The sequence below is a fragment of the Filicampus tigris genome, chromosome 15, assembly GCF_054856515.1.
Source record: "Filicampus tigris isolate MCC_2025a chromosome 15, RoL_Ftig_1.0, whole genome shotgun sequence".
Lineage (NCBI taxonomy): Eukaryota > Metazoa > Chordata > Actinopteri > Syngnathiformes > Syngnathidae > Filicampus > Filicampus tigris.
Genome location: NC_141231.1, coordinates 4,356,032 through 4,369,248, shown reverse-complemented (window position 1 = coordinate 4,369,248; position 13,217 = coordinate 4,356,032). Strand labels below are relative to the sequence as shown.

Genomic DNA, 13,217 nt, shown 5'->3' with positions numbered 1-13,217 from the left:
CACAGTACTGGTATGACGCAATCCTTCTAGAGAAAATTATGTTCATGAAACACATGCTACGTCCAGCGATAAACCAATGGGACAGTATTTAATATTTATTAGAAAAGCGCTATATAAGTGACAGCCCATTTATTGGTGAAAAAGAAAAAAATCTAAAAAGTTGAAAGAGTTCCATGTAGTCTTTTATGAACTACTTCCTCTGCAAATCAGTGCTCTTTCCTCCGAGGCTCTGATGTTTTACTGAAGTTTCCTGCCTGCTGCTTCAGGACACTCAGTAAGGACTGTGAACTCTCCAAGATCTGTGGGAGGAGAGCAGGAAATTACATGAAACAATCAGCAGATCAAAGACGGTGTTTGCACAGCGAACTGCGTTGTTTTTCTTTAATAAGAGTGGCGTTGCCTTGATCGGTCGCCATAGTGAGTGTGGCCAGTTGAAGAGCTCAGCATCAGCAGGGTGGGCCTTACTCAACTGTTTTCCTTATGGACTTAGAACAGCTCAAAACATATTGATGAAATAAAACCGCAATTAAGTTGAATTCCTTTCATAAACTGTATAACCCAAATATACCGAGCAGAGAATTCTTGCGTATGTGACCTCCAAGCTACAGTACTTGTCCAAATGAGAATCATGAGTAAGCTACCATGCTTTCCCACTACCCTACTTATGTAACACTAACCCAGTAATTGGTATTGGGTTAGATATGAACTTACTTCTTCAAACTAAAATGTGGTATATTTTTAATTACTTGAGGAGCTCAACACAACATTGGTCAACAACATCTCCAAGGAAGTCAATTAAAGAGGACGTCAATCCCCCAAAATTATTTGCAATAAGTTCGCCTTCAGTAGTTTATACATGGCATTCTGATTAATATTGTGTTAAAAAATAATAGTATTGGTAAACAATAAGTATTATTGTTGTTTGAGTGTGAGAATGTTATTTGAAGGTAAAATCCCTTTCTTGATGAATGTTTTTTAATCCTGTCAATACAATTTTCCTTTGAGTGCTAGCATTAAGATGGTGAGGATTGTTAAGAAGTAACAAAGAGTGTTGTATTTAACAATGTGTGTAATTATTTTGGCATAGTTTTACAATAAACTCAAACTGGGGTGTCAATAGACGTCAGGAAATTGCATGTACACACCGTGCCATGAATCATATTTGTTTTTCTTCGATTACAGTATTTTCATGATTGTGCGAGGCCAAAATCGAAATCCAAAATACATTTTGATTATTCGCCCAGTTCTTTTCGGGTCTTTTCCTTCCATTTCCAACCACACCTCAAACATTGAAGAAGAGGTGAGGGGAACACTTTGGACTGACCCCAACGTAAGCTGATGTGTCACTTGAAAAGTACATGTAAACAGTAAGTATTAAAAGTAAAAAAGGCATAGTGTGAAGAACAGTCAAGAGAGAAACTTTAAGAGAGTCACGCTAATCAGGACAACCACCTTGGTGTATGCAGCCTCCGTTTCTGCGATGGTGCGGTCGATGGTGTTGTGCGCAGCCATTTTTTGCGCCAGACTTTCATTAACTCTGCTCAGCTTCTCCGAGAGGCTGCGGATGTCATGCTGGAGTCGTTCCTTCTCCTCTTCCTCCATCTTTATTTGAAGGCTCAATTCTTCCCGCTTTGAGCACAGGTCATCAAAACCTGCGAGGGACAAATGAGAAAAAAGAATATTGTGTCGATACAGCCTCAAATGGAGCTTGAATGCAACATCCGTCTTGTCCGGTTGAATCCTAACTAATTTATGGATCTGGATATAATGTAACTTTAAAGCTATTTGAACAACACAATAAATTACATGCATCTACAGAGGTTAAATCCGATAACCAATATTGAATTTAAATGAATGCCAAGTGTAAAATTCAGAAGACAAAACTTTGACAGATTGTGTCAAGGCAAATTGATGCATTTTAAGATCTAAAATATTAGTTATTTTTAGTGCAAAAAAATAAAGATGAAGAAATGTGTTTTTCTGTATGCAGCTCTTGGATGGAAAAGGTTAACCCAGCGTTTGACCTTTTTTGAATGTTGGGCTGTTTTTGGTCACGTTACTTATAATGTTCATGGCAGTGGGACGTAGTAATGTGATGTACAATCTGCTGACTACATTTGTCATGTTTGTTAGACAATTTGGGCTTTTTACGATGATCTTTAAGTAGTTGTGGACTAGTTCCTAAGAAATAAAGGCCACTATATTATTGACACGCATCGCCGTACTTTACAGAACCTTCATGAATAAATAAACTTACACTTGACGAGCTCATTGTTGTAGGTCTGCAAAGCAGCAGCTTGTTGAGCCATGCTTAAGTCAGCTGACGACCGTTGTTAACAAGGTTCTCTTAAACTTGTCAACTACAAACTCAAAGCATGGGGATGAGTTCCGCCTAACCTATGACTTCTCAGAGGGAGCACCGGCAAAAAATGAGACAAATATGTGATTGAATGAAAATAAAATATAAAGTAATAAAAAGGGTTTTGCTCAGCCGCCGTTTGAAATGTACGGCATTCTTTTTACTGGCTGCTACTTCCGCCTTTACTTCTTCGTGGATTAACGGCGATTGAAAACTGCGTTAGTACATTTCCGCCACCTCTTGACTTGGAATGGTAACTACTATGGTTTATAGACTAAGCAGTTCGTTTACTTGAAAGGGGGCAATGAATAAGATAAATGAAAACAACACAAAAAGTCACGCGTTCTACGTTTCATGTTTACGGCCTTCCTGCGTGGAGTTTGCATGATCCACCCATGCTTGAGTTAGTTTTCTGCGGGTATTCTAATCTTGCTTTCTCCCACATTCTAAAATCATATTTCTTTGGTGAATTCAAGACTCAAAATCAGCCAGCATTACGACCATTATGACCAACATTATAATGCAGGAGCACTTGAATAAATGAACATTTGTACTTCAATGCTTCAACTGAAATATATTGCACATAAAACATAGATAATAAATATATTTTAAAACAAACACATCTGAAAGATTAAATGCAAACGTATTGTACTAAAAAGTTAAATACAACGACTTGGGCAGTGATTAATTTATTAACCACCAGAGAAAGCGCGCGTACCACTAGTGGAATTACCACATTTAGGAATAACTAGTCTAGTCTAAATACATAAAGGTGAACGTCAAAGCTTGTCTACTTTTGTCACCTAAGTCCATCCTCATAACATTCAAAATTACGTGCAGGAGGTACTGTTGTTTGTTTCATTCAGTATTTAACTCAGTTTTAAATGACGAGAAAAACCCAGCAGCTGACCGCACCGGAAGCATTTATTTCAAAAGAAGACGGGTTTTTTTTCTTGACATCCCGTCTGCTCTTTGCTGATTGGTTTATTCCGCTGTCTGCTTGCTCAGATTTGCCCCGCCTCAGAAATGATTTAACTATGGCCCAATCCCAATACCCACACTTGCACCTATACAGTCCTCATTGAAGTGTACGCGTAGTGTTCGAGAGTGCAGGTTGCAAGTGTAGAAAAATTGCAGAATTGGGACAGTCCATGTTACGTCATGAATTTACACTACTGCGTCATCAAACTTGGTGGCACCGGTGGTTGTTTTGGCAATTTTGCTGTTTAAAATGAGATTAAAACTATAATTTCATTAATTATGGGGTTGGGGGTAAGAGACCGGACAATGACCCACCTCAGTCCCTGCTGGTCATTTAAAGTGCTTTTGTTTCTAGTCTTTTTCAATGTATATGAGCCATTCTACCGAATTGGTTGAAATTGCAGTCCCACAATGAAAATCAAATTGTAAAAAACAATGAAGTGTTCAGACCTTGCATATTTAGTCATATCTTGTTATGATCTATTTTACCACAAAGCATTAATTGAGATACTATTAAACTGAATGCATAAAATGTCATCTTTTCTATGTCACTTCCTATTGGGAGGTGGCTGTCCCAATCTCTAACTCCTGAATTTCATTCATTCATTGAATGTCCATACCGCTTATCCTCACAAGGGTCGCGGGGCGTGCTGGAGCCTATCTCAGCTGTCTTTGGGCAGTAGGCGGGGGACACCCTGAATCGGTTGCCAGCCAATCGCAGGGCACACAGAGACAAACATCCGCACTCACAATCACACCTCGGGGCAATTTAAAGTGATCAATTAACCTGCCATGCATGTTTTTGGAATGTGGGAGGAAACCGGAGCACCCGGAGACAACCCACGCAGGCACGGGGAGAACATGCAAACTCCACACAGCCGGTGTCAAACCCACGACCTCTGAACTGTGAGGCGGACGTGCTAACCAGTCGACCACCATGCCGCTCCTGAATTTCAATTCATGAAAATTTTTTTTTGCCAATTTACAAAATACATTAATAGAACATTTTGGTTGCTTTTAAATGTATTGTGAAAGATTTATATTGATTTTGTAGATTTTTTTTCAAATTAGAAGTTTTTATGTAAAAAAAACCTGTCCCAACTTTTCATTACCATTACCATTTCATTCACTACCGAAACGCAAAGAGTATTTATTTGTAGGCAGGGCTTGGTTTTAGCCACATCCCCAGAAATTTCACCAGTAAGAGACATTACCTTCATGTTCATCACTGGCCACATGGCGAGTAATTAGTTGACAGCATGATACTGAGTGTTGTTTTGTGAAAGATTACCCATGTTCTGCTAAATTATGGAAAATAATTTAAGTTTGATTTTTATTTTATAAAACCACATCATTCCCTTTGTATTGAAAATGTATTGTTTTGACTTCGACAACTATGCAACAGACAGTGAATCAAAACAATTTTATGTTATTATTTGATGAGGCTAGTGTGTTGTCTAAATAGCATATTCACAGATGTCATTACACTTTTTCACATATTTGAAAATGAAGTCATATATAGTATAATCAATTTATGGTTGTTACTTTTTAGAAATTATTATTCATGTTTTACAGTACACATGCAGCAAGGACCACAATATGACTAGAGGTAGGGCGTGAACAATATTTAATGATATTTTTTCTTAGGTCATGTTTGAACTATGAATGTATGATTCATCGAACATGTATGTCTTTGGCAGTGAACAGGAACTGCTAGGGCAACAACTTGAAAGGGGTATGAGTTTAGGAGAGAATGGAAATGCAGTGGGAACCTGGAGCGAAACTTAGCGCTTCATCTGAGGTTTTTTTTGGAAGAAGATCTTAGTGTGGGTTCTCAAGCTGTGGATGTGTGTTTGTGGTTTAATAACGTCTTTTGTCTGACTTGCATTGTTGTCCACCACCCAGACTACAAAGGCCGATGATGTTCTCCGCACAGTCCCTGTTTGAGGCAACAGTAAATGTACTGTACTTACATGCATCAGTGTTGGTCAAGAAATTGTAAAAGGTAGAAGAATATTTAGGGGCACACAATGTAAATCAAGTAGCAACGTAAATATCACTGGACTCAGGTCGAAAACCACCATTTATCTATACTACTTAGTCCACACCTACTCTCTATGCTGATGCAACGTTGAAGGTTTTTTTTCTCTCCTAAAAATTTGGAGGCACAAGAATTCTGCCGGATCGCAACAATATTCACATTTCTACTCATTTTTACAATATTACTGTAAAAGACTCAAGTTTGCAGATGTTAGAAAGCAGTGCAGCAAACAATCAACAATATTAATGAAACACAACAAATTCTTGGGCAGTCCAAATGGTCACAAACACATCTTGGGAAAAAAAAAAACTGGTGTACAGACATGTGGTTCATATTGTCTATTATTTTTCAATTACCCTTGCCAGGCCAGTTGAATTCTACTGAGCATAATAAAAATATATAAAATCTAACAACCTAACATTACAGCCAACAATAAAAAGAGAATTAAATGGCCTTGGTTATTTGACAGACTTCCTTTGGCCTACATTAAGAAGTTAACACAAGCTAATTTATTCATTCCTTCAACTTATTCATTGCTGTAACGTAACTCAAAACCATATATACCTTGAAATATAAATTACATTTAGCTATATTTTGCTATTAAAGAAACAACCAAACTGAAACTTTTGACGTGAACCTTTATTTTGAAAACTAAAAGCTGCTTGGATACACTTCCGCTCATCGAGGAATTCGTGAGAGTCGAGTAGCCACAAGCCGCGCATACCCTATTGGTCTCAACAGAAGTGGGGAACAAGGGGGAGGGGCTACAGAGCACTTTGGGACACCCTCCACACTCATAGCCTCGGCGGGAACACGCAAATGAGGTGCACAAGGGTGCAAGTGTGGGGATTGGGATTGGGCGTGTGACCAAACATGATGCCTGACATTCCCACCAAAAGAGTTCAATCTTTGTCTCATCAGACCAGAGCATTTTCTTTCTCATGGTCAAGACAATCCTATCTCGGTGGACAACAGACAATTCTTTTGACTTCATGCTTGTTTTGTTGTATTATGGTAACAGATGGATACGCAGGTGTGTTTTATTTGTATATTCTGCCATCTAATGGAAAAGTATTCAATTGTTCTGCCTGTATGTCGCTGTCATAGCTAGGTGAACAAAGATTTTGAGACAAATTAAGAGAAATTTGATTATTAACACAGCATAACAAAGAAAAAAAAACACAGCACAGAACAATACGTTCAAATTGATCAAATCCCAGGGGTATAAACCAATATTAAACAAGATATTGGCCCGAATTGTGATATCTGCATAACTTTACACTCCTTCCACTGCTGCATCATTCTTTCTTCAGGATACTTTCTTCCTATGTCTTTGGCCAATCTCAACACTTTTTATTAGAACCCCAAAACACTATCTTCTGCCTAAATCATCTCTTTAATTTAGGCAGTTTTGATGCTACAAACAAAATGGCAGCATGAAAAAGTGGGCTCGGGAGTCCAGTGAAGCATGAGTTTTTCTATTTGATTTGTTTTCATCTGGTAAGATGAAAGTAGATGTAAGAGAAGTGTGAGATTTCTTACATTGTCCTGATACTAAATATAATTTCAGTCAGTTAATTAGATTATGAACGATGTATTTAAACTTTAAAACACGTGTTTTGCTTTCAGGTAGCTTGCAAAGACTCGAAGATACTCGTGACGTTAAATGCATGTTGATGATGAGGGATCATCCGACCGAAATCGCCCATTTTTCACTCAATGACACTGTTTTTTTTTTCAAAACATGAAATATATATAAGTATAGAATAGATAGAGTAGATCGAAGTAGATAGACAGCTAGACAGACGAACAGTTTCAGGTGTGATATCGCATCATTTGGAGGGGGGAAGAATCTAGCTTGGTGACGTCATTGCATGTGGGCGGAGCTTAGGTCCAGGCACCATGGCTTCGGTAGAGACCGAGGTGAGTGAGTGATCCTTATCTACTGCAAGCTTGTTTCATTTTTCGGTTCTTTCCCAGTTACCAAGAATGTATTACTCCACCGTTCGCGCAGGCAGCGTGGCAGGGCGGGATATTTGTCTTCATGTAGACGTCTGTTTGTTGTCCATTTCCCACTGCCAGCCTGTGCTCTCCTGCTTTTGTGCTTACCGGAGAGGGCAGCCGTACGTGTAGGAAGATGCTGCGCCCGCGCCCCGGAACCTGAATGGCGTGTGCAGGCGCGTTTTATGCTAAGCTCCCTGTCTTATTCATACATGGTCCATGTCCAAGGCAATATCATGCTCCTTTCTGCGTTAAGCCTTCAAAATAAACCACAACGGGATTCATTTTTGCCCTTTTAGCCAGCGCCGTTCATGTTTTGGCTGTGTTGAATTTTGCCGGTTTTTGGTGGCTAATTGCATACCGCTGTTTAGCTTTTTGCTAGTTAGCGGACTGTGCACAAATACGAGCAAAGCGACGGTTTTAAAAACGCAATGTGTTGGCATCTTCTTCAAATGAAAATGAAGTGTCATTACGTTTTAATAGTTGGGCGAAATATACTACAATGTTTGGCTGTTAATCCACGTATCATTTGCAGCACGATGCTAGCTACATAAACACTGAAGGCTGAGCAGCTTCTCCTGTAAACACATGGCATTGGCTCATAAGCATCGTTCTTATCTACGTATTAAACAAACATCTCTTTATTTGTTCTTCTTTAAGTACAGTAGCATGCTTCCTCTGTAAGTCAGACTTTTGGCGTGTTATTGTCATGGCTTTGTATCTTTGCTAAGCACTCTGGGCTAACTTAACTCCGCTATAACAAAGTACACAAATCCTAGTGTGACATGAGAAGAATAGCGTTTTCACACAATGTGAAAACGCAACAATAAGCATTCATGCACATTATCGTTTGTGTAGTTTTGCTTTTCCTTTGGGCCTTGAAGCGCTGTTGTGTACGGCAGGGGTCGCTCATTATCCGCTGGATTGCATCAACTGACTTGTATGGTGGAGGTTAGTGATGGGCATACCAGTTCTTTTCAGTGAACTGAATCATTAGAATCAGTTCATCAAAAAGAATCGTTCATAAGAATCGTTCACCGAATCATTCAGCCCTGCATTCCCAACCCACTTCATAGCAAAACTCAGTTCACTCACTGACTGCATGGAGTTCTCGTTGGCGTGAACGAGAAATGGCAGCGACACGTTCACTCAGTGAATCGTTGGTGAATGGGAAATGACATCACTGATCCCAGCAGCGACCCGTTCAACTCACCGAATCGTTGGTGAACGGGAAATTACATCACTGATTCCTTCGTGAAGGCCAATAGCGTGGCAGTATGTTCAGTAAATCCCGCTTACATCTGACGTTGGCTGCTGATTGGTCGATCGCGAAGATTGACAACATGCGCGTGGCTGAGGCCAAATGAACTGAGAAAAGAATGAATCACTTCAGGAAGCGATCCACTCACTCACGTTCACTGAAAAGATTCGTGCTTTTTGAACGAATCGTTCGTGAGCGACCCAACACTAGTGGAGGGTCATGGTTTAGTCTTCTGCCGCACCTTGTTGATAATATTTGGCCTTCTATAAACCTAATGCTTTAAACAAAATACAAACTTTTGTTTGTATTTGTGTTTTTCATTTACACATGAGCATTATTAGGCTGTGCATTTGGTACCTGGGCCCTAGGAGAGAATTTACTCGACTTGATATCACCACTATTACAATTACAGAAACCATCAACACAAAAACACAATTTAATAACACGTAACAGTGGTGCGTGTGTCATCTGGAGCAGTACAGAATAAATTTTAATCTAATACTCACTATAGATGTTGATTATTAAATGTATTAATGTGTGCAGATTGCTGCACATATGTTATGCTAGTCGAACTTGACTTACTCTGACCAACTACTGGTAATCATCAAGGACTGAAAAATGCTGATGTTATTGCGAGCTAGCTGGCCCTAAGAGGAAAATTTGATTGGTTAAAGAAACTGTCCCAATGCTAATACCATTTTACGTTGCAATAGGCCAGGCCAGCACTACTGATTCTGAAGTCCCTGTGTAGATTGACGTAAAATCCACATCCGTGTTCTGGAAGCATTGCAACCAAGAGCTATGAAATGAATAAATTAAAGCAATCAAATTTCATAGAACAAATATTAGAATTGAGGTTGTAAATATATATAGGTCAGCACTTCTGGTGCGTACCTCTGACAGCCCACTTCCAGGTATTGATGAGGAAACTGAGCTATATTGTAAAATCAGATAAATATCTGGCGTCCCATTTTTATGTCTAGTCTTATATTCGCCAAAATAATGCACCCGCAATCCCCCTGGGTTATTGTTATTATTTAATGCAAAGCGCCGCTGTAAGAACGGATGTGATGTCACGTCAGTGACTGGGCTGTACCTATGTTATGCAGTAAGGCTGCACAATCACAATATATCGAAAAAATGTGGATATCGCGATATTGACCCATGCATTATGCATATCGCAAAGACATGCAATAATTTCTTATGGAATTATATGCTTTTATCTGAATTTGACCAGTCTGATGCAAACTTAAATGTGCATCGACACCCAATAGTTGGACATTATCTGGGAGAATTACAATTAATTAGCTAAGAACACATTGTGCTTGCTTATTTTACTGCATGAAAAAAAATGTACTTCTTTCATCAGATAATAAAAATTTCATTTCTTTAGGTACATTTTATATTTTATATATCGCAATAATATCAATATTGCCATAGGCAACACTCATATCGCAAGTTTGCAAGCAACCTTTCTACGATCATTTATGTTCTGGATTAACAGGTTTAGGCATGCAAAAGTAGTACTTATCCTTGTTTTTTTCGCTTGTTATTGTAAAATTGTGTGAACAGGTACTGCCAGTGACAGCTAATGGTGAAAGTTTAGTCGGACTCGCCGGGGGTGCTGGTGAAAAGAGGCGGACCAGCCTATAGACGGTGCAATTTTTATCTCCCCTGGAAAAAAAATGCAAATGACGGACGACAGAAGGGTACCCACGCTGCAGACGGATGACGAATAACGGACGCTCAATTTTTAGTAAAATGCCCAGTTCTGCGTGTTTGGAAACTGAAAATTCGAACATTTGAAAAGACCCAATGTGGAAGTAAAAAAAAAGATTGCGTTTCTATTTCTTTATTAATGCTAAAAATATAGAATAATCACATATTGCTTTTAATGGCGTGAAAATGACGGAAGTGGAAAAAATATTCAGGGTCAGCAGTATTATGGCTAAAATACATACAAACCAAACTAAATTAAGATGCATGCTCCTAAAGCATTGGACGATAAATCAGAAGACAATAAATATAAAACCTACATACTTTTTGTGTACTTCATTAGACATCATTTAAACTGATTTTTTCATGCATATAAGAACCCTTGAAATTTGCTTAAAATGACTAAGAACATAGTGGTATTTTTAAAAAAAGAGCAAACTTTCCTTAATTAGTTTTCTATCTACACAAAAGTACACGAGTCCTCTTTGTAGGTAAAATGATTGGACTAGAACAAAATCTCCCAAACATGTGTGAGGAAAATGTGTTCGAATTTGATGGAACAAAGGTTGAACTTTTTTTGTCCAAATTTCCAAACAGTCTGTTCATCTCCAATTGAACAATCATACCTACAGTGAAGCATGGAGGCAGCAGCATCATGTTTCGGGGTTGTTTTTCTTCAGATGAAATTAGGGGCCCTAGACAAGGTGGAATGAATTATGAACAATTCAAAATAGAAATTGGTGTTAACACAAAACCTGCTCAGCCTTCTCATAGAAAGCAAAACAAATGTCAGTGAAAGCCTACTAGAACATCCACTATTTATTTGGGGTCAATAAGCAGCACTTTAAACGGGGACAGGTTTGTGCTGACTCCCTAATAATCCCCTATAACCTGAGTTTGAATGTGATTGGTTAATTATGAACACAACCTCATCCCATTTATAAGTGGTTGTGCATACTTACACAATCACATTATTTCTGTAGGTTTTGTTTTTTTACACCCCTCCCCTCGAAAAGATTACCGGTGCAAAAAATACAAATTTTACAGGTTAAAGATCACATTAATGGTCGAAAAAGTTGTGAAATGATTTATCATGGTCTCGTTTTATATCACAATAATAACCTGGCTTTTGAGCAAGGTTGTGTGGACTTTGTATATTCAGTGTATTCACAATGTTCACACTGCAATTTCAATTTTTTTGCCCATATGTGACACTGATCAGATTTTTCTTTTCATGCTGTGCGAACAGTACAATCCCGATTTTTTTCAAATCCGACCTGGACCTCTTTCGTATGTGAATACAAATAAGATATGTATGTAGTGTGTCTCGAGTATGAATGCTCATCCGTTCATCATTTACTGTTTTATGACGTGACGTTATCTTTAGTAGACGTATCCATTAAATGAAGAGATCAAGGAGGGTTGCCTCGTATCCCCGAAATATTGCGACCTCCTCCCACATTGCTACTCTGGCAATATGTGATGATAAAATGAGTCCCTACACGTGGGACCATATTTACTTCCATAAACACTGTGCCACGTGATTTAAAAAAAACAAACATTTTTTGCACATCACTTCACATCGTGCTTTGTGGGCATGCGTGTCACATCACAGATGGGTTGTGTTCACATTAGAAGTCGCATTTACTTTTGTAATGTGACCGAGTGTATAAAAAGATCGGATTTAACAAAACGTCTGAATTGGGCATAACGCCCTGCAGTGTCAACGTAGACAAAGTGGTCAGTTCTCTCTGGAGGAACAAATAATGTTGGGTGTAATTAATTTTTAAATTCTAAAAACTTGTAGTTTAGTAAGGTTCGATTCACACCATTGGAAAATGCCACCCAGACTGGATTTTCTTGCCTGTATGTGACCTGTATCAGATTTTTTTTATGACCGTCTAAACGGCTCAATTCCGATTTTGTCAAATTCGACCTGGGCCACTTTCATATGTGGTCCTAGATCGGATACGTATCAGATTTTTTTGCATGCCCCGACACGCAGTGCCACCATTACTTCCGTAAACACTACGTCGTGAGTAGGCTTGGGCATCGTCGTGAGGAGGCTCGGGCTTCGTTCGAATCTGGACCGTCCACAAAATGGGTGCCCAGTTCTGCTCATTACCTTCCTCTTCTGGAGTGGAGTGGAATGTTAACCAGTGGAATGTTGAATGAACATTGTCACTGTATAGACGGTCTCTGCTTCGAAGTTCATATAATGCCTCTGCTGTCTTCTCCCTATAAAGCTGTTTTCTATTCATACATGTTGCACTAGGGATAGACATTCTGATTTAAATTTCCTACATTGTATTTCAGCAGCATCTTCTGCTGATTGACGCTAAGTAGTGCGCTCCATGTGACCACAGTCGCTATCAGACACGTTCAATCGACAATCAATAGCATATTATTGTCAGAATACTTAATCGATAAAATTTGCCCATTTCTTGTGATTGCTTGAAAGCCATCTCCATTTTATGAAGAGAAAACGATGACTGAACACATTAATTCTCTCATCAATATCAGTGAGTTATGGTGACTCATCCCTAGACAGAAGTCTGTCCCAAAGAATGTTTTCAATGAGATCTTGTAGTCTAAAAGAAATGGTGGCAAATGAACTGAGTGTTCTCTGTTGAGACCTCTGAAGACAAGGACCAACAGAGGGAGCCACCATGCCACATGGCTGCTGAGCCGAATGTGTATGTGGATCAAGAGAGGAGGAAGAGGAACAATCTGTTTGCTTGGTCACGCTCTCGTTTTCTCTCGCTATCCGTCAACCTTGCTCTCTCTTCCCTTCTTGGCTCCCTCTTCTCAGTGGAGGCCAAGAGAAGAAAGCAGGTATGATGCTTCACGGAGGCGCA

General features: G+C 39.1%; 2 protein-coding genes across 3 annotated transcripts in view; one reads left to right on the top strand and one right to left on the bottom strand.

The window, feature by feature from the left end:
- Window positions 1-114: 114 nt before the first annotated feature.
- Window positions 115-2,651, bottom strand: LOC147135190 (microtubule nucleation factor SSNA1-like). The gene is made up of 3 exons (XM_086054332.1): window positions 2,258-2,651; window positions 1,453-1,652; window positions 115-299 (listed from the first exon to the last, which is right to left on the bottom strand). The coding sequence occupies exons 1-3, from the start codon at window positions 2,307-2,309 to the stop codon at window positions 207-209; spliced, it is 345 nt and encodes a 114-aa protein (XP_085910458.1). The 5' UTR covers window positions 2,310-2,651; the 3' UTR covers window positions 115-206.
- Window positions 2,652-7,162: 4,511 nt separating this feature from the next.
- Window positions 7,163-13,217, top strand: part of ehmt1b (euchromatic histone-lysine N-methyltransferase 1b) — a 33,401-nt gene continuing 27,346 nt past the window's right edge. For both annotated transcript variants that reach the window (XM_086053576.1, XM_086053575.1), the window contains exon 1: window positions 7,163-7,304. In XM_086053576.1, coding sequence (XP_085909702.1) covers window positions 7,284-7,304 — 21 coding nt within the window. In that variant the 5' untranslated portion in view covers window positions 7,163-7,283. The remainder of the gene's footprint in view (window positions 7,305-13,217) is intronic.

What these genes read in the sequence shown, in the direction of transcription:
- LOC147135190 (XM_086054332.1), bottom strand. Translation starts at nt 2,309, where the DNA reads ATGGCTCAACAAGCTGCTGCTTTGCAGACCTACAACAATGAGCTCGTC. An exon ending in CAACAATGAGCTCGTCAAGT is followed by an intron (nt 1,653 to 2,257) that starts GTAAGTTTATTT and finishes TGTCCCTCGCAG; the next exon opens with GTTTTGATGACCTGTGCTCA. An exon ending in CGGAGGCTGCATACACCAAG is followed by an intron (nt 300 to 1,452) that starts GTGGTTGTCCTG and finishes CTCCTCCCACAG; the next exon opens with ATCTTGGAGAGTTCACAGTC.